The sequence below is a fragment of the Mytilus californianus genome, unplaced genomic scaffold, assembly GCF_021869535.1.
Source record: "Mytilus californianus isolate M0D057914Y unplaced genomic scaffold, xbMytCali1.0.p SCAF_8, whole genome shotgun sequence".
Lineage (NCBI taxonomy): Eukaryota > Metazoa > Mollusca > Bivalvia > Mytilida > Mytilidae > Mytilus > Mytilus californianus.
In genome coordinates this window covers 22,915,607-22,937,619 of record NW_026262734.1, presented here as the reverse complement: position 1 = coordinate 22,937,619, position 22,013 = coordinate 22,915,607, and the positions used below count along the sequence as shown (strand labels likewise).

At 31.8% G+C, this 22,013-nt stretch overlaps 1 protein-coding gene across 1 annotated transcript; it reads right to left on the bottom strand.

Annotated features, from left to right (window-relative positions):
• Positions 1–384: 384 nt before the first annotated feature.
• On the bottom strand, positions 385–13,883 carry LOC127711537 (putative zinc finger protein 727). The gene is made up of 7 exons (XM_052217617.1): positions 12,372–13,883; positions 11,398–11,610; positions 7,483–7,616; positions 6,863–6,936; positions 6,612–6,698; positions 5,403–5,479; positions 385–3,264 (listed from the first exon to the last, which is right to left on the bottom strand). The coding sequence occupies exons 1-7, from the start codon at positions 13,812–13,814 to the stop codon at positions 3,076–3,078; spliced, it is 2,217 nt and encodes a 738-aa protein (XP_052073577.1). The 5' UTR covers positions 13,815–13,883; the 3' UTR covers positions 385–3,075.
• Between the last annotated feature and the right edge of the window lie 8,130 nt (positions 13,884–22,013).

Sequence of the window (22,013 nt, the reverse complement as noted above, 5' to 3'; positions counted from 1 at the left end):
CATTTGTATACCATAATACGTCCCGTCAAAATTTTGACGAGCGTATAAAAAGTTGTTAAGGAATGTGAGAATCAATTACACAGTATATCATGTGTCCATGAATCCAAATAAAAAAATTCAGGAATCTCTTTGTGGCACTTGAGAAAAATGTGACGAAAATTTCATAAATATAAAAATAAGAAGATGTGGTATGATTGCCAATGAGATGACTCTCCACCAGATAGAAGTCAACAACTATAGGTCACTGTACAGCATTTAACCATGAGCAAACCCATACTGAATAGTCAGCTATAATTTAAGGCCATTTATATGTTTTAAATATACAATGTATAAGCATTCTGTTTACAGGATGTTGATGAAGGATGAATTTTTCTGATAAACAAATAAGAGTCATAATCTTTCTCTGCAATAGATTACATTTTATTTAACTACACATTGCTCAACATCATACATAACATAAGAAAATAAAAATATATGTATAAATAAGAAAATAAACATATACATATAAATATTAAATAAATAAAATTTTCAAGCAAATGGTATGCATTATAGTACATATAATTCTAAATAAATAAAATTATTCATAAACATAAATGATCAATACTACTCATTCATACATCCCATCAACTGTTTAATCCTTGGGATATTACAACACATAAAAGTATTCAAATAGATCTTACATTAGGAGCACATGGAGTACACCAACAAATATTTAAAATGCATATTACATTCCACTTAAAATTACTACTCTCATGCATATTTGATCCACTGTATGGAAGCCAGAAACTAAGAAAAAGAATTAACAAATATGCTCTACAGAGTAAATAACTGATAAACATTAATTTGTCCTTTCAATTTTTTGGGAAGACTACCAGATTGCAGATGTTTCATTACACATGTATTAGGAACATACACCCTAAATGTTATTCTAATTTCTAGCTTGTAATTATTGAACTGGAGATTTATACATTTTTAACAGCAATGAAGTGATCCAGATTATGATGAAATCTATTCTACAGTCTTAGAGAAGTGATTGCAAATATTAATAAATATAATTATGACCAATTTTTTAAGCACTTCTCAGGAACCAAAATTGCAGACAAAAATTGTATTTGCAACCATTCTTCATTTTGAAAAACTGATATACATTTGTCTTATTAAATTCAATTCAGAAACATGTGAGAAAAGAAAGAAATAGCAGATCTTTCACTTCTATGGGTACACAGTCACTACACAACTACCTTAATTTTCGAATTCAAATTGATTATATTAATATTATGTTGTTATAATAATTACTGAGACCTCTTTTTGTCAAATCAGAATCACCGAAAAGGTACATGCATATATAGCTAATTTCTCATGAATAGATTACTCCCAGTGAAAAAGTGTAAACATGTGGAATGTTCTTAAATATGTGACAACTTCACAACAGACTTTCTCCATCGAATAATGATAGGTTATTCAGAGATAACACCATTATTTATAAAACATCTGAAATAAAGCCCAAAATCATTAGACCAGCAATTTTTGTTCTTCCCTCAATCAAACCCCTGCTTCTATGAAATCATGGTACCATCCCCTGAACTATGTCCAGCACTGAGAACACTCAACCAACTAGGCTATATAAAAATATAGCTTTCGTTAGTCAAAAAATGTCGGCTTTATCGAAGGTTGTAGCAAAGTACATGACGTATTGTGGCAAATAGATGGTATACCTTGCAGATCAGCTGTATTTATCAGTCAGAAATGATGATAATTTTAATTATCATGCACTCCTATAAATATTTTTTTTTATTATATTCATCAAAGAAAAGAAACCTTTGTGAAATGCTGCTATATTCCACAGAATCATGGACCCTTACACCAAGTTATATAATTGAATGTCATTCTATATCTGAGATTTGAAGAAAAAATGTAATCAGAGTCAGAGAAGGGTCAAATGAAGGCCAGTTTCCCTAGATGTATGGATCCTTACACCATGTTTGTCTCTCTTTTAAAACATGCCTGAGGTTTGAATTCCAATATAATATACTCCACTAGATGTACCATAACAAAAACAAGAATGTGTCCATAGTACATGGATGCCCCACTCGCACTATCATTTTCTATGTTCAGTGGACCGTGAAATTGGGGTCAAAACTCTAATTTGGCATTAAAATTAGAAAGATCATATCATAGGGAACATGTGTACTAAGTTTCAAGTTGATTGGACTTCAACTGCATCAAAAACTACCTTGACCAAAAACTTTAACCTGAAGCGGGACAGACGGAAGGACAGACGGACGAACGAACGGACGAACGGAGGCACAGACTAAAAAACATAATGCCCTTAAATGGGGCATAAAAATATATGATTGTAGCTAACATAGCATATGGAAACTTGTCTTAGATGTGAAACTTTATGCAAGTTATGACACTTAATATACTTAACCCAAGCAATTGAACCTGTAATATGGTCATATTACCCTCATCTTTAGGCACATGGTCAACCTCTCCAAGATGCATCTGTATACCTTATTAGATGGCTGTGTGTCTTTAGGTTTATGAGATCTAGCTGTGTAAGCCCATGTGAATGTGGTCATGGATGAAAGGAGCACTCAAATGATTCCCTCAACAATGTTAAGGCAAAAAACTAAAATTGCATGATTATATGATTGATCACATTTTTTAATCATCTGAATGAAGACTTTATGAAAATGAAAATAAAAGCTGTGATTTTATAATGCAATTTTAATGTGACCTTGTTTTTAGATTTCTGAAGATTGCCTTTTGGGTCTCAAGACCTACCCTATACTAATTCTGTGATCAATCAAACACATAACATATATATGAACTCTGCAACATTAATAAAATCATAATATTGAATTCTAAATGAACAGCCTATAGATTCATCAAAACCTTTCTTATTCAGAAATCCATGCAATTATGAAATGTCGTCACTATATCAACTTTCAGATGTGTTGCTATACTAGACTCTGAAGAAATGTCTGAACCATAAAAACTTATATATATGTTTTCCTTAACATAATGGAATCAAGGAACAACTCTCTAACATCTTTCATGACCATTATTGTTTTATATTTCTTTCATACTATTATGTGCTTGTCTGTATTCAGTATAACCTTTGCCAGATTCCATCATTTTATCATAAAGAGTCTTTGTTGTAACGATATCAATCTTATGTTTGTGTTTCATGTGTGACTTCAAGTTGCCTTTCAGTTTACATCTATATTCACATATCTCACAGGCAAATGGTTTTACATCCTATAATAGACATCAAAATACAATCAATACCAAAGGGATCTTCATCAATATTTCATATAAAATCACTTTGCACCATGTAGACTCTGAACCACAACCTAGTACTGTAAATTAAGAAATTATTGTGAGGTTTTTATAAATGTAAATAATGTGAGTTGGTGAGTATCGCAATTCTCATTCTGATATCAAATACATATATCTTTATGCAGATTTTCAAGAAATCGCAATAATTAATCTCAAATTTTTGTCCATTCAGCAAAATTCACAATAATAAATGCACACAATAATTTCTGAATTTACAGTAAGGGCTATTCCACTAAAATGTATGTTGGAGGGTAGGAAGGGAAGTTTAATTATTGAATGTGGGTCATGGGTATTTTTTCAGTATTCGTCTATTACCATTATGCAAAATTATCTACAAAATGGTTCTTGGTTGTAGGGATATTTTGAAAGTCCCTTCCTACCCTCCCACATACATTTTAATGGAGTAGCCCTAACTATAAATTGAGATTTGGACATATATTTAGAATAAGTATAAGAAACTAAGAATTAGTTGTCGTTTGTTTCTGTATATCATATTTGATTTTCATTCATTATTTTGTACATAATCATGCTGTTAGTTTTTTCGTTTGAAATGTTTTACATTTGTCATTTCGGGGCCTTTTATAGCTTACTATGCTGTATGGGTTCTGCTCCTTGCTGAAGGCCATACGCTGACCTATAGGTGTTAACTTCTATGTCATTTGGTCTCTGGTAGAGAGTTGCCTCACTGGCAATCACACCACATCTTATTTTTATATTATTTATATACATTATGACCATCTTTCAGAAGTTTCCTTTTAGATAGAACTCCTGTATGGGACAAGAAGTGATTTATTATATAAATAAGCTGTTGATTCAGAGATATGTCTCACCTGTCGGCATACAATTCAGAAAAAGACAATCTATGGACAGCAAAATTGCTTATTATTTCAAAGTCAATGGACCATGATCTTGTGGGCAGGGCCTATAAATGATCGACAAACTGAAATGCAGACAGTTATGTAACTTCATAGAAAATACCATTGTCTATTGTAAGTAGTTCCTATGAATCAAACTTCAGCAGAAAACTTAACATTGAAAATTGCTATTAATTCAAAATCACTGAACCATGTCCTAGGAGGCAGGGCCTCAAAATAGTCGTCAAACTGATATGTACTGATAGTAATGCAACTTTTTATAAAATATCATTGATCTATCACAAGTAGTTCCTATCAAACTGACTTAAGCAGAAAACTTAACATTGAAAATTGCCAATTAATTTAAAGTTACTGGACCATGACCTAGGGGGCAGGGCCACAAAATAGTCGTCAAACTGATATGTACTGATAGTAATGCAACTTTATAGAAAATATCATTGACCTACCACAAGTAGTTCCCATCAAACTAACTTAAGCAGAAAACTTAACATTGAAAATTGCTAATTAATTCATAGTCGCTGAACCTTGACCTAGGGGGCAGGGCCTCAAACTGATATGAACTGATAGTAATGCAACTTTGTATTAAATATCAATGATCTATCACAAGTAGTGTCTATCAAACTAACTCAAGCAGAAAACTTAACATTGAAAATTGCTAATTAATTCAAAGTCGCTGAACTTTGACCTAGTGGGCAGGGCCTCAAAATAGTCGTCAAACTGATATGTACTGATAGTAATGCAACTTTGAATCAAATATCAATGATCTATCACAAGTAGTTCCGATTAAACTAACTTAAGCAGAAAACTTAACAATTGTTGATGCTGTCGTCATTGTTGCCATTGCCGGAAAAGCAATCACTATGTCTCGCAGGCGATACAAAAATTGTGAGAGGTCAATGTTTGGACTTATTTTCACGGATGATTTAATGGAATTAGCTTCAACCAAGTCATTTAGATTTCTATTTGAATTGAATCAAATTTTGTTATTACAGTACCCTTTTTTCTATGAGTTTTGCTCCACACAATGACTTGTAGTTGTTACACATTTCAGGCATTTGGTCTTTAGAAGGGGATATTTGCAATCAAACCATATATCTCCCCTTTATTTAGAGATACCACTATTTTAATACAAACAAAAGAAAATGATATTACACATTCTGTGATCCTATTGATGTAACTTACTGAATGACGGGAAGCATAATGGTCCCTATAATTTGTTCCAATATAATCACATAATTCACATTTCCTTTTTTCTTCATCTGAAAAATAAATATTCTTAAACTACATCCGAATCTTAGGCAAAACAAAACAAAACCCCTAGCACAGCTATACACTGGCAGTAATTTTCTCTCCAAAATTGTTTAATTCATATATCAAGTACTGGTAGCCACAATTACATAAGACATTATCTTTCTAGATTCTTTCAAGGTATATTCTACTTGTGAAAAAGATCATAAATGCACAAGTTTTAAACATTGAATGGAAGAGTCATACATATTCATCTTTAGATGTTTTCAACTATTATTCTTTATACAGCAAAGTAAACATGGAAATACATCTTTGTTAGTTTGTATGGTAGCTTGATTAAACTCATTATATGGATGGCCTCAGGACCAAATGTGACTTACAACCCATTAAATGGTTTAAGAAAACATCTTTGAAAAAGCATTAAATGGATAATAAGTGATGTGGAAATCTCTCACTATTTTTTTTATTCTGGTTACCTAAAGCAATTACAGTTAAGAACTTATATTCTTTTAAAGGTCAGGGTGCAATAAGGGCCTTATTTTTACTTAATTTTTTACTGAAATTTGGACCTTTAATTAAAAGGTTTCCATTTATGTTTGTTTTTAGGTTGAGGTAATGCAAAATTAAAAACAAGTAGTTATTATAATAAGTACCATGATGTAACAATAAATGCAGTTGTGACGTCATGAAAAGGACCTTCTACAGGTTTTTTGTGAAAATAAATAGATTTTAGACATAGATTTTGGATCCGCAAATACAGGGCGCACATGCATACAATTTCCAAAATATTAACTTACCACAATGTTTGTCTATATGAGCAACACATTTCATGTAAATATATTTGTGGTACATACTGGCATGTGCTCAATATTTCACGCTAACTAATAGGTGTTAAACTTTGCAAATTTTGCCGTTTTCTTTTCTAATTTGAATTTTGCTATCTTTCAATTGTAAATATTTGTAATATTTCAAAGATATTTCTGTTTAAACTTTTCACAAACTTAAAGATTATTTTCAAGCTAAAATCACCTACTTTTGTAATAGTAATTGTTGTAGGGTGAAAGGAGCCCTAAGCCTACCTCCTCCTTTGATTAGATGTTTTATAGTGAACATTATTTACCAAATATAACTCCATATACTTACCAGAATGACATCGCTTTATGTGGGACTTCAATTGCCATTTAGTTCTAAAGCCCTTGCAACATTCTGAACATATATGCTCCTTTTCTCCTGGAATAAAATCGGAGAATGACTTCATACATTGAACAAAAATATTCACACCATAAAAATTCTATACAATACATTAAAATTGACAAATCAGCAAAGACCAAGGGAAGTAACTCAAACTTTATTGAGTTATACAAACTTGACATTTTTTCTATCTTTAGACTTACCAGTATGTGTTTTCTTGTGACCAACAAAAGCTAATCTAAATACTGTATTATAATCACAATCTTCACATTGATACCTGAAATCACAATATGATAATACATGTAGCAAGTAAAGTGGTCAAAATGAAATAAATATTTCATCAATTTTTTTAAATAAAACTTGAAATGTTAAACATGTTAAAAGTATTTTGAAATCATTTACAAAAATTCACATTTTTTGCATTGAATTCAAAATTATACATGTATAACAAGTTTTTTGCAGTTTATACATTCATTTTATTTTCTTTTAAATTAATTTTAGCTTTTCATTTTTCAATAGGTAAACATCAACATGTTTCTTACTGTGTAAGAATTTCCCAGATATTCCATACTAAACTGATAATCAAATAATTTTTACGGTTGATACACACAATTAATATGTTTTCAACTAATGAAAGCCCCATTCGAGTTATTGTGTTCTGAGACCTCTTTATGTCAGTTTTCTCTCTATTTCTCATGCAAATAACATAGCCACATTAACAAAGCCCTAACGCTAAAATTGACTATTTTTTTTATGGAAAAGAATATTATGTCAGTGTTTCATCAATAGTTAGATTTTTTATTTCACATATACATTTACTCACACTTTGATATTAGGTGGTAAAGGAATACCATGTCTTGTGTAGAGATGATTAGCAGCTGTCAGCTTCTCTCCATTGCATGTAAAGGGACATAAATGACACTGAAACCTTTCTTCATGATTAACACGAATATGTTTCTGATAAAAAAAGAAACACAAAATTACCATATGTCAGTGACATCTATTGCTATATATGTTATTTTTGAAAGTTTTGATATTTTAATGCAGCTGATTTTCTAGTCATGTACAATGATGTAAGTTAAATACTATAGCTTGAACTAGCAAAAACTTTATTATTATGGAATATTTAACGTTATTAAGAGTTGTAAGAATTTGATCCAGAACTTCAAAAAACTACAATCACATGTCATATCCACTACATCTCCATTTCCAACCAGTGCCACAACCAACGACTAATTTCACAAAATATCTTATGTTAAAATATACTTGTAAGTCATTAACATTTCAGTATAACTTTTAATAACAATTTTTTTAAAAAGAGCCACTGAGTGGGGTCGATGTTTTTAGATGATCCCCAATGCAGATCCTATGGAGGGGCACATGCAATTCAATAGTAATTTTGTTTTCAATATTTTTACAAAATCTTGTTCAATTTGAGATATGACATAATCCACCTGAGCTGTAGTGTAAGTGGAGAGATTTGATCTTGAATAGACATCAACATAACTTGAACCTAGGATAAGGTCCATACCAAATTAGAACAAGAGTGCACACGCTGAAATATCTCGCCTACTATACTAACCATTGTTTTTATGTTGATAGTCCTACATCATGTACATATAAAGTTTTACTACAAGTATCACATTAACATTTATGATCAAAGAAAATGAGGTCAAGGTCAGATAAACCAAGTCAGAAATACATGTACACCTTTAATACAATCCCTCCAAACACAGAATATAGATGACCTATTGCTTATAGTATAAAAGAAACAGACCAAACCATGGAAATTCTATACTGACCAATGAACCATGAAAATGAAGTCAAGGTCATTTGAACCTGCCAGACAGACATGTACACCTTAAAATCATTCCATGCATCAAATATAGTTGACCTATTGCTTAAGGTATCTAAAAAAAAAGTTAATCAGGAAAACTGAACATTGACCAATCAACCATGAAAATGAGGTGAAGGTCAGATGATACCTGCCAGACAGACATATACACCTTACAATCATTCCATACACCAAATATAGTTGATCTATTGCTTAAAGTTTAAGAAAAACAGACCAAAACACAAAAACTTTACATAAGCAATGAACCATGAAAATGAGGTCAAGGTCAAATAAAACCTGCCAGACTGACATGTACATCATTAAATATTTCCATACACCAAATATAGTTGACCTAATGCAAATAGTATTAGAAAAACAGACCAAAACACAAAAACTTAACATTTAGCAATGAACCGTGAAAATGAGGTCAAGGTCAAATAAAACATGCCAGACTGACATGTACATCGTAAAATATTTCAATACACCAAATATAGTTGACCTACTGCATACAGTATAAGAAAAACAGACCAAAACACAAAAACTTAACATTTAGCAATGAACCGTAAAAATGAGGTCAAGGTCAAATAAAACATGCCAGACTGACATGTACATCGTAAAATATTTCAATACACCAAATATAGTTGACCTACTGCATACAGTATTAGAAAAACAGACCAAAACACAAAAACTTAACATTTAGCAATGAACCGTAAAAATGAGGTCAAGGTAAAATAAAACATGCCAGACTGACATGTACATCGTAAAATATTTCAATACACCAAATATAGTTGACCTACTGCATTCAGTATTAGAAAAACAGACCAAAACACAAACTAGAGGCTCTCAAGAGCCTGTGTCGCTCACCTGTATTTACTGATGCTTTGGAAATCATGTAAAATAAGGTTAAAATCATAATTAATAGTGTTAGATATTAGATATTATAATGATATCTAAGATAATAACAAAAAACTGCAAAATTTTTGTAAAATTACTAACTCGGGGGCAGCAACCCAACAACGGGATGTCGGATTCGTCTGAAAATTTCAGGGCAGATAAATCTAAATCTGATGAACATTTTTGCCACCTGTTAGATTTGCTCTAAATGCTTTAGTTTCAGAGATATAAACCAAAAACTTAATTTTACCCCTATGTTCTTTTTTTAACCAAGTCGGCCATGATGGTTGGAACTTGGAAGGCGGGGTCATCGAACAAATTTTTTAAACTAGATACCCTAATAATGATTATGGCCAAGTATGGTTAAATTTGTCTCATTAGTTTCAGAGAAGAAGATTTTTGTAAAAGATTACAAAAATTTACAAAAAATTGTTAAAAATTGACTATTAAGGGCAATAACTCCTAAAGGGGTCGACTGACAATTTTGGTCATGACAACTTATTTGTAGATCTTACTTTGCTGAACATTATTGCTGTTTACAGTTTATCTCTATCTATAATAATATTCAAGATAATAACCAAAAACTGCAAAATTTCCTTAAAATTACCAATTCAGGGGCAGCAACCCAACAACAGGTTGTCATATTTGTCTGAAAATTTCAGGGCAGATAGATCTTGACCTGATAATTAGTTTTACCCTTGTCAGATTTACTCTAAATGCTTTGGTTTCAGAGATATAAGCCAAAATCTACATTTTACCCCTATGTTCTATTTTTAACCATGGCTGCCATCTTGGTTGGTTGGCGGGGTCATCGGACACATTTTTTAAACTAGATACCCTAATGATGATTGTGGCCAAGTTTGGTTAAATTTGGCCCAGTGGTTTCAGAGGAGAAGATTTTTGTAAAAAGCTAACGACGGACGACGGATGCAAGTGATGAGAAAAGCTCACTTGGCCCTTTGGGCCAGGTGAGCTAAAAACTAAACTATGACCACTGAACCATGAAAATGAGGTCAAGGTCAGATGACACCTGCCAGTCGGACATGCACACCTTACAATCATTACATACACAAAATATAGTAGACCTATTGCTTATAGTATCTGAGATATGGACTTGACCACGAAAACTTAACCTTGTTCACTGTTCCATGAAATGAGGTCGAGGTCAAGTGAAAACTGTCTGACAGGCATGAGGACCTTGCAAGGCATGCACATACCAAATATATATAGTTATCCTATTACTCATAATAAGAGAAAAGTTAACATTACAAAAAATCTTAACTTTTTTTTCAAGTAGTCACTGAACCATGAAAATGAGGTCAAGGACAATGGACATAAGACAGACGGAAACTTCATATCATAAGGCATATATATACAAAGTATGAAGCATCCAGGTCTTCTACCTTCTGAAATATTTAGCTTTTTAAGAAGTTAGTTAACGCCGCCGCCGGATCACTATCCCTATGTCGAGCTTTCTGCAACAAAAAACAATGTAGGTCTCAATTTTTTCTGGTATGATTGCAATCTTATTAGTTTTGAGTTTAATTGGAATTTTAGAAGTACCATTAGCATGATTAGGCTTGCTGTTTTAGATAAAGGTCAGCCAAAAGTAGTCCTAAAACCTGTAGTTTTCATGATGGACCTATCTCTTTAGATCTTAGGATTGGTAGAGAAATGACAGTCACTGTTTAAGAAAGTAAAACAATTTTGTATATCTCTTCTTCCATTAATCACAATTAGAAACGTAAGACTTGATCTTTTCATAGTTAAAGATATAAAGATATATATCTGCAACTTTAAATATGAAGCACAGCATTAACCACAATTGTTTGTAGGTTATCTCTTATTGATTCATTGGACTGTTGTGTCACACATGTACAAATTGCATCTAGATTAGCCATGATACTTTCGTTTCAACAATGACAACATTTATAGTTTATATGATAGACACGTTTATAACTGCCATATCAGTTCACTAAATACACATTTTATAGTATATGTTGTATTTACCTGTAACCAATCTTTCCAGGAAAACTCTTTTCCACATATATGACATTTATGTTTTTCTTCTGGTTTGGTATGTAAATGTCTGATATGTTTTGTCAAAGAAAATTTGCATGCCACTTTTAACCCACAAATGTCACAAATAACTTGGGTCTTTTTGTCACATACTTGGATCAAATGAGAAAGCAGGTGCTTCTTCAAACCTTTATAATTACAACCCTGAAATTTTTATAGTATTCATATTTATATCTGTTTAGATACAAGTGTTATACTGACATGACTGTAATAGATATATTTGGGAGGTAAAGGTATTCCTTAGGCCAAATTAAAAAAAAATTAGGGTTCCCTACCATCATGATCAACATGACCAATAGTATATTTTATGGCTACTCAAGTTTTAACAGTACTAAATTAAAATGCAACGAAATTTCATTTCTCCCCTTATAAATATTCAAATTAATCCCACCCTATTTTAGTATGGAGAAAATCCAAAACTTATATATATTTTTTCTGGCCTTAAACACATATAACTTCATACAAAAATAGGAATAGATATAAAAAATTACTTATGACACGTATGATCATGAAGATTGAAACAGTATAGTTTACTTAAATTTGTTCACAATTTGTTCTTTTTCCCAATTATTTGCTAATTAATTATTCATATCATTTTTATATACATATATTCTTGGATGCACTTACAGCTTAAAATCGGAAATTAGCCATCATACATTTATGATGTTATTTTCAAATTTTCCAGCTGTGTACAATTCTAAAGATCATGAAATGGTGTATTTTTATATGAATACAAGTTGTTAATTTCTGTGCCATTTGGTCTCTTGAGGAGAGTTGTCTCATTGGCAATCATACCACATCTTCTTATTTTTATATGTACTGAAAATAAAACATTCAAAAGTTGTAGCAGTAAGAAACTAGTTTTGTAACATTCTTTTAAATATAATTACACAATACCTACATACCTCCCGTGGACATTCCTTCAATGGATACTTTACTGGATCAAGCATTAACTTGTGTTGTCCATACATGTGTTCAGCCAACAAACTTTCGTAAGCCCCAGTCCAGTTACAGACTGAACATTTCTGTGGATGAGTGTCTTTGTTGTGATTATAATAGCTTGATTCTGTAAAAAACTTCAGGTTACATTTCTTACACGTTCTGAGCTTATACTTCCCTTTACCTATTTCATTTTCAATGAGTTTCTTTTTGAGTTTTCTAGCTTTTATTGAGTTTTTGACATCAGGAACTGATTCCTGAATTTGCATATCATGTTGACTGCAAACCTTTTCAGGATTAGAATCTTTTTCATCACTAATTTTTAACACATTTTGTTCTGAATCAAACATTTGGCTTTTTATTGCCTTCTTCTTCTTTTCAAGCTTTTGATCTTGAGAATTGGTATCATTGTCGTTTTGGTCATTTAGTCTGATCTTCAATTTTTTCTGACATTTGACCGACTGATTTGCTGTAGTAATTTTCTTTCTTTTCTCCGGTGAATTTCTGCAATCCTTCCCATCTGATTTATTGCTACATAATACTTTATCATCAGCTGCACTATCACAAATTTTAGAATTCTGTAAATTGCTACTGTCTATCAAAAACATTTCTCCACAGCCTTTATTCTCACAGTTAACGACGAGTTGTAACTGATTTTTATTTTTTGCAGAGGTCAAAATATTGACCCCATCAGAATGATCCTCAAAAAAAGCCTTCGACTCATTCATCTGTTCTTCATCTTTACTTTCTTCCATTATAAATCTATTTTTAGTATCATGATACGCCTGTATTTTTGTAAAATTACTACAATGAGCCAGATTACTATCAATGGAGCTGTCTTCCAGAACATTATTCAAAGGAATTTTCATACTTTCTGCTTCTTGAATAGCATCCTTTTCAGTTTTGAAAGTTTCTATTGTTTCACCTTTATTCACATCTTCACCTACCTGAATATCATTTGTTCTCAAGTTATCTCCCTTATCCTCCAGCTGCAATACATCTGGTTCTATCTTTGAAGGAAAATCATCATGCTTTGTCATAAAAAGTTCTAACTGTTTAGTTACAGCAGTTAAACCAAAATGCTTACAAATATCTACAAATTCATTGAGAAATCTTCTACTGATGAAAATATCGCTCGTATATAAATACCTAACCAATGCATTCACAACTTCAACATTATATGCTGAGCAGTCTATCCTGGACTGGCCATCATTCAAAATATCATGCTGAAGTTTGATACTTTCTGATGAAACCACCACAAGTTTATGAATATTAACAACTTCCTGTTTTGTTTCTATGGTAATATCACACAGAAGCTTTCTGTTTTGAAGGTCAAACATTGATTGAAGGACAAAGTCTTTCCTGCCATATCCATTACTCTGATACTGCATGCAGATTTCATCCATCATTTGTCCATTTTTAAACAAACCCTTTGGTCATGTTGGTAGTCATGTGCTTTATTACATCCTTTATTGTCTGAAATTAGAATAACTACCATGACTACCAAACTTCAAAAGTTTGACTTAATATATGGTCATACAAAGAAAATCTAATGTTTGAAGACGATTTTTGCAAATCTAACCAATGAAAACAGGCCTTTTCTGTATATATATATATATATGCTCACCAAGAAATTACATTGCTTTTATTTCAATTATTTAACACTGCTTTTGTCTCTTAGCCAGCTATAGTAAAATGTGTTTTTTTTAGCTTGCTTTGATTTATGCATGTTGCTTATCTATTATTTTATGCATGTGTTTTATTTATATGTGTGCTTTGTATTCTGTCAAATGTGCTTATAATTTGGTATTTGTTTTTTAAATATCAAGTCGGTTAAAAGCTCTACAGAGCTCATGTTTGGTAATATTATTATTATGTTAATTTCGGTCACTTATTTTATCTTGCGCCTTGATGGTTATTTCAAAATCCTTTTCAGTTTCAGTCTATCTAAGATACTTTGTAGTCTTTAAGATAGACAGCATAACGCTAATATTGCTAGAAAATAATTGTTTCATGTCAATAACTCGCTATTTATCAGGAAATAAAGGGTAGTCTGATAAATTTGATAACTATAGTTAGTACATAGAAGGTTAACGATGGTTAAACTTGACAAAATGAGCTTTTCACAACCGTCAGATTTTCTCCAACTTTTATGATTTTCTATATCATGTATATATATTTTTGTAATGGACGTGATTTGGATAGTCTCCCTTTATAAAAATAAGGAGATGTATTATGATTGCCAATGAGACAACTATACACCATACTGTATTAGTCGGCTATAAAAGGCCCCGACATGAAAAATATGAAACAACTCAATTGAGAAAACTAACGGCCTAATTTATAACAAAACAATTTACGAAAAACAAATATGACAGACATGAACCAACTTTAATAGTTTCAAAGTAGTATTTTCTTAATTAAATGTTTATTTTATGTTTGATTTTGACTGAAACACACTAGAACACAAAGTAGCTTTATTAATTTGACTATAAAAGTATTCTAATTGCAAGTCACTTCATATATCTGATGAATATTCATTTATTCAACATTTCTTCAATACCATATTTTTTAATATATCTATAAAAGTTATAAGTTTTTCTCTAAACTTTGATCAGGAGCTGCTCTAATGGAGAGAAGTTCACATTCCACATGTATGTTACCAATGTTTTTTCAAATGATTGGGCAGAGCTTATGTTTTAATTAGCATAAGGACAGTCTATTTGAAGATGTGTCTGATAAGGATGATTCCCATTATAATTATTATTACTGATTTCTAATCACCTATCAGTGTCACCAAACAGATAATCATAGAGCTCAGAGTGTATGATATGGGATGAATAAAATATTTTAAAATTTAAAAATTTATAAAAAATAAAGGAAATCAATAAGATAGAGTACCATTTGCAACCATGTGCCCCCTCCCCCTCCCAACAAAAAAAAAATGCATTCGGAATGAAAGGAAGAAAAAAAGTATATCAAAACGTTATAGAATAACGACATATGCATATTTTGCAACTGCCGTCGTCATAGTTATATAATACTTTCATATCCACAATTTCCAAAATGTGACAACTTTTACATGTTTTTGACAAGAAAATCAAAGTCTGTCTCTCACAATTTACTTTGCGAATACACATATAATGTTTAAGTATTTTAACCAGATCAATGACCATAACTGCACACTTCATTGATGAGTTTATCCCAAAACACCTGTCTATAGATGAACTGGTCTATGATCAGCGATGAAGCGAATCGGTTAAACCCTGCCCAGTGAAGTGAAATAAATCAATTAACATATGAGCCGGCAATGTACCACTGCCACTCTTCTCTAATATACAGCTCGTAGGAATCCACTGATTCCACTCGAGTTAATTATCAGCAACTACATTGGCATTAGTTTTATACTATTTTCTAAATTCTAAAACACTGTAGCGCGAAGTATAAAAATACAATTGCATTTACTTTTTAAACTTAGTTTTTGAATTACTATTCTTATTTGATTTAATTTGACTTGAAATACTTTTCTTTTTTATTTTGTATGCCAACTATTACCATGATTACTATTCAATGACATTTCATTTTTGAACTTAACTTTTGAAATGCTACTCTTTGTTATTTCATTTGACTATTTTTTACCTGATTATTGTACATTTGTAAATACATAGTTGAGTTCTAATTGATTTATGTCTCTGTTCAGCCAAAATCTGATATAAGGTATCCCGATGATCAAATAGGGATGAAGTACTGGCCACTTCACGTCCCGGGAGGTGTTGACACCAACCCCCTCCTGTTACATTTCTATGATTAGGAAGTTATTTGCATATTATGCTGATAATCTATCTTTATCAATGTTCAAATGATGATGAACCTTATTTTGATTAATTAGCATGATCAGCAGGAACTTGAAGATTAAAAAAATAACTATCAGACTAAAAAAAAAATTTCTGTTGTCAATATATTTATCCAAGATTTATTCCAAACATACACATGACAGAATTATTAATATTGCCACAACATTATTCTTTCAGTGTAAAAAAAATAATATAATGAACAAAAGCAAAATGAATGAATACTGATAAATAATATTACAAAAGCTATACATACACAACTACACTATTTTTATTGCAGCTGACTCTGCCACAATGCCCTGTTTTGTAACAAAATCTCGAAAGAACAATCTCTTTGTTAATTGTAGTCTCAGGTCATGCATTTCTCAGACCAGGCCTAGGGTTCACCACAGAATGAAAATCAAGTCACTGCGATTTCTCTTATTTCAATGTTTTGTGTCTATTGTTTTTTTTTGGAAGTTGCTTTTGTGCCTCGTACCGATCTTTTGAGTTATTAAGCTATGATACTACTTTTTATAGTTTGTTCTTATGATATGCTGTTACATTGCTGTCCCAGGTTAGAGGGGAGGGTTTGAGTGCTCACAAACATGTTTAGCCCCGCCACATGATTCTGTATGTCCCTGTCCCAAATTAAGAGCCACAGTAGTTGTTGGTTCATGCCCGTCAAATTTGTTTTTTCGTAAATGGTTTTGTAATAAATTAGGCCTTTAGTTTTCTCGTTTGAATCGTTTCACATTGTTCATGTTGGGGCCTTTTATAGCCAAATATACTGTATGGGTTTTTCTCATTGTTGAAGGCTGTATGGTGGCCTATAGTTGCTCATACTACCACTTAATTTTCACACTGGTGGATAGATATGTCATTGGCAATCATACCACATCTCCTCATTTTTACATCAATCACAGGTAGCTGTGGAACCTACCTTAGCTCTTACTGTCCTTGTTATGATTCTTTACCATTTGTGGACCTTAATATAAAAATAAGAAGATGTGGTATGATTGCCAATGAGACAACTCTCCACAAGAGACCAAATGACACAGAAATTAACAACTATAGGTCACAGTACGGCCTTCAACAATGAGTAAAACACATACCGCATAGTCAGCTATTAATGGTCCGAAATGACAAATGGACAATGTAAAACAATTTAATTCAAACGAGAAAACTAACAGCCTGATTTATGTACAAAATAATGAACGAAAAACAAATATGATATACAGCAACAAATGACAACCACTGAATTACAGGCTCCTGACTTGGGACAGGCACATATAGAATGTGGCGGGGTTGAACTAGTTAGATGCAGGCGCCAAACCCTCCCCCTATTGCCCTAACCTGGGACAGTGGTGCAACAGCACAAAACAAGAACATCCTATACAAAACAATAAACGAAAAACAAATATGATAAAGTGTAACAAACTACAACAACTCAATTACAGGCTCCTGACTTGGGACAGGCACATATAGAATGTGGCGGGGTTAAACTAGTTTGAAGGCGCCAACCCTCCCCCTAAAACTCAGTTACAAGGTATATTGTACAAGACCCCAATTTGGACATCAGCTAAGTTATGTGAAATTGTTATATTTTGAATATTTAATCACCTTGAGGGTCCTAATCCAAATAAAAATTAAAATAGTCCTTCAAGACGTTAAACTGGAATCCGCTTGAATTACGATACACTCAAACAACTGGTACGGCCCAATCTTGTAGGGCAAAATTTTGTCCTGGAGATTTTAATGAGATTTGACTGTACTTTGTTACATAGCAACGTACAATATCTGAAAATGTAAACAAACAGAACAATTTGTTTCTTGATGCATAAAGCATAAAACTAATGCATAAAATAAATTCCTATTCTAAATTTAAATAAACTAATGCATTATAAAAAGAAAATAGATATTGAAAAAAGGCATCAATTTGAAATCAAATAAAATTCCGCTCAACTCCATGAATGACAGTTTGAGCACATAAACGTCATGGTAAACGTGACGTCATACAAAATGAAAACTTTCTAACTGAAGGCTTAATTACGATATATAGTATGTCCACTGTCATGGTGGATATGTAGGACTCTAATGTGCGATAGTACTCTAAAGTGCGATGGTCACGCTAAAGTGCGATGGTATACGCTAAAGTGAGATGGTGTCAAACGCTAAAGTGTGATGGTATGACACGCTAAAATGCGATGGTATAGCAGGCTAAAGTGCGATGGTGTAATAGGAATGGGGTTCAGGCAATGGTTTTCGTTTGTTTCTGTGTTCCTATTATTGTAGTTTTTCGTTTATTATTATGTTTATTAATCAAGCCGTTGCCTTTGTCTTCTTATTTGTTTTACACTGGACATTGTGTGACCCTATGTATGTATAATATATAGATTGCTATGCGGCATAGGGTAAGGCTCCACGTTAAAGGCCATAGTTATTAGTTGCATATATCAACGACATTTGGTCTTGGGTATATATGTGTCTCATTTTTTTTATTCAAAGTACAATAGTTGTCAAAAAAGTGTAATGGGTACATTGCAGTTGCTAGTATATACGTTCAAGTAAGAATACTTTGCAGTGATAGCCAATGCTCCGCATTAAAGGCCATGCGATAACCTATAGTTGCTTACATTAGTGACATTTGGTCTATCTGGTCTAACTGGCTATTGACGTATATCCATATCTTTAACAGAAATGACGAACCATTGTAAAAAAATGTTTTATAGTCTAAGAATGATTTCATTAGAAAGTACAAAAGTAGACTTTATTTCACGCAAGTTCATAACATGGAATTACAAACATAGAAGGTGCTGCTAAATCAAAATTGGACGAATTTAATTCCTCAACATCCAAGTGAGCCAGCTCCAGAATCTCCTTTTCCTCTTAATTTAAATTATATTTTGTAACCTTAACATGAATAGTAGAAATACTAAAATTATTTCAGTATAAATGATCAAATGGTCATGCATATGATCGTCTTGTACATGCATGTGATATTTGCCACTGTACGTTCAACAAGCAAAAATTAGTTTACATTACTTTGATTTATTGATTTATTTTACGGAACTACTGGAAAATATGATTTTCAAAGTGTTTCATACACAGCGTCACTTTTACGGTAATCAGCTTTATCATTTTTGTTGATTTCCACTGTTATCGGAAAAACGCACTTTAGCGTACGTATTGACAATGATTGAGGCATCGGACTTTAGGGTGTTCCATAAAATAGCACAAACCATCGTACTTTAGCGTATCAAACCATCGCACTTTAGCGTAGACTATCGCACTTTAGCATGAACATCGCATTTTAGCGTCCCCATCGCACTTTAGAGTCCTACAGATATGACAGTAATTAAATTTTAACCAATGAAAAAATTGTTCCATAAAATTGATGGTTTGAAAAAAAGAATATTCTTTCAATCTTTATAAGTTGATTTGTGATAACATTTCTAGGGTTGTGAGCATAAAGTAAAATTTCATGTTTACAATGGGAATTGCGGTATAATAGCCATGATTTGATTGGATGATGGAAAAAGTCTCACGACTAATCATATTCTACAATAGATCGGATCTCACCGGCTGTCTATGAACAAAGTGTAGTAGTCAGCCAAGAACCAGCTTATCAAGGCGTTATAATTATTTGGAACATGATAAAATGGCAACAAAAATTCATGAATCTTTAATCTTATGGTGGTCAGGCATGGGGCGAATTACATTGCAATGTAATGCATTATATTACAATTACTTTGACAAAACCATGCATTAAATTACAATTACAATTACATGCATTTATCAAAGGAATGCATTATATTACAATTACTTTTGCAAAGTAATGCATTGAATTACACATTACATTTGTAAATTTTATTATCAAGTGAAAAGAAAAAATCAAACATTTTGAAAACAACATGAAGTCACAAAAGATTCTAGCATATGCCGAGTAACTGTTCCATGTATTGAATTTAAGTATACATGTAAAAAGTCTATTCAATACGACTATTACATTTTAACATCATAAGGGTTTCGAAGGTTTCATGATGAATAATATTTCTGACTACCCGACTGTTTCACAAAAACTATCAAAGTAGATTGCTCTTCTATCTTTGGTTTAAATATTTAAAGGTTTACATCTCCGTGTTTTCTCCAAAAAGAAATTACATTATTACAGAGATGAAGTTTAATACTTATTTTAACTTAATGTTAACCTTACTTTTATAAATATGCTTTTTTTTTTTAATTTCAATAAAAATATTTACTGAGAATTTCTTTCCTGATTATATAATAAACATAGAGCTTAATTTATGACCAAAGTGTCAAAATGGTGAAAAGATTGATTGTAAAACAAACAAATTAGTGTTTTATGAAAATGTTCAATTATCTGTTATTTAATCATGTGATCTTTTGACAGTAATGGAACACTTTTACAGTAATGCTTTTCAAATATCAATCTTTTCATGCAGGAAAATGTATAAAATAAAATGTAATAATTAAAAAAAAAAACTCTATCTGATACACAGTGTTGTGTTATTCATTTAGAATTGTAATTTGGTCATTCAAGTATTTATACCACTTTATTTTTTTTCTTTTCAAGTTCTACCTGGGACATAGGCTTAATCACCGAATTCCCTCTAGTGATTTATGTAAAGTGTGAAAAATAAATAAAATAGAAAATCAATATTTAAATGATTATGTTCTTAGTTAATCAAAAATCTTAAATTCTGCTTTATTTTAATCTCCGACAATCTGTTAAAGATATATAGTATGTGAAAAAAGTAATGCCATGTAATGCAATGTATTAATGCATGAAATTACACAACTTTTTGCTAAAGTAATGCATTAAATTACAATTACATGTAATGCAAAAATTGCTGCATTACACATTACATGCAATTACTTGGAAAAATGTAATGCATTACCATGCATTACAATTACAAATTTGCATTACCCCATGCCTGATCATGCTGATGGTGGTGCACTAATTTTACCATTTTTTTTTTAGATTAAGGAATAATCTTTTTCACATTAATCCTGACTTCAGGGTATATAGGCAATCTTTGTTTGTTTTTTTCTGTCAGTTTACCTTTTATATAATTGTTTTTTCATGCATAACAATAATTTGGAACTATCAGTACAAGGGACAGAAACGAGATTATGTAGTGCATTCTTATCCTTATCTGACCTCCTGATTTAAAGGACTCTATTCTCCTGCATGTGCATCAAATGTGAATTAGGCCTACCAGTGTTATTAAATATCTCTTTAGTCGATGATTGATCTATATACTAAGAATGAAAAAGTCAAATAGTCAAGAGTTTGCATAATTCTGTCATTTACTGCCATTTCATGACTGTTAAGTGTTTAAATCATGAAAAGTATATAGTACATCTGAGACTACTATAACACTGTGTTATAGTAGTCTCAGAGTACATGTAGTATGTGTCCAACCTGAAAACACCATTGTTTTATTAAAATACATTTGAAATACATTATACTTTTAATTCTAAGGGAGCTACCATTTGATTTTTATGGGGGGGGGGGGCTAGGATGAAATTTGAAAAAAATAGGCAGGACAGGAGTTTTGAGTAAAAAAAAAGGCAGGATGAGATTTTTTGCAAAAAAAAAAAGGCAGGATGACAATTTATGTAAAAAAAAAAGTCAGGATAAACTAAAAAAAATAGGCAGGACCGAATAGAGTGAAAAATAAAAAGGCAGGACCGAATAGAGGGAAAAATAAAAAGGCAGGACAAAATTTTTCATCCTAGCCCCCCATAAAA

Bases quoted from the DNA above. Each gene is read 5' to 3' on its own strand.
- LOC127711537 (XM_052217617.1), bottom strand. From the start codon at position 13,814: ATGATGGATGAAATCTGCATGCAGTATCAGAGTAATGGATATGGCAGG. The intron at 7,617-11,397 runs GTAAATACAACA...TTTTTTTATCAG, and splicing joins CCTGGAAAGATTGGTTACAG to AAACATATTCGTGTTAATCA. The intron at 6,699-6,862 runs GTAAGTCTAAAG...ATTTTATTCCAG, and splicing joins TCACAAGAAAACACATACTG to GAGAAAAGGAGCATATATGT.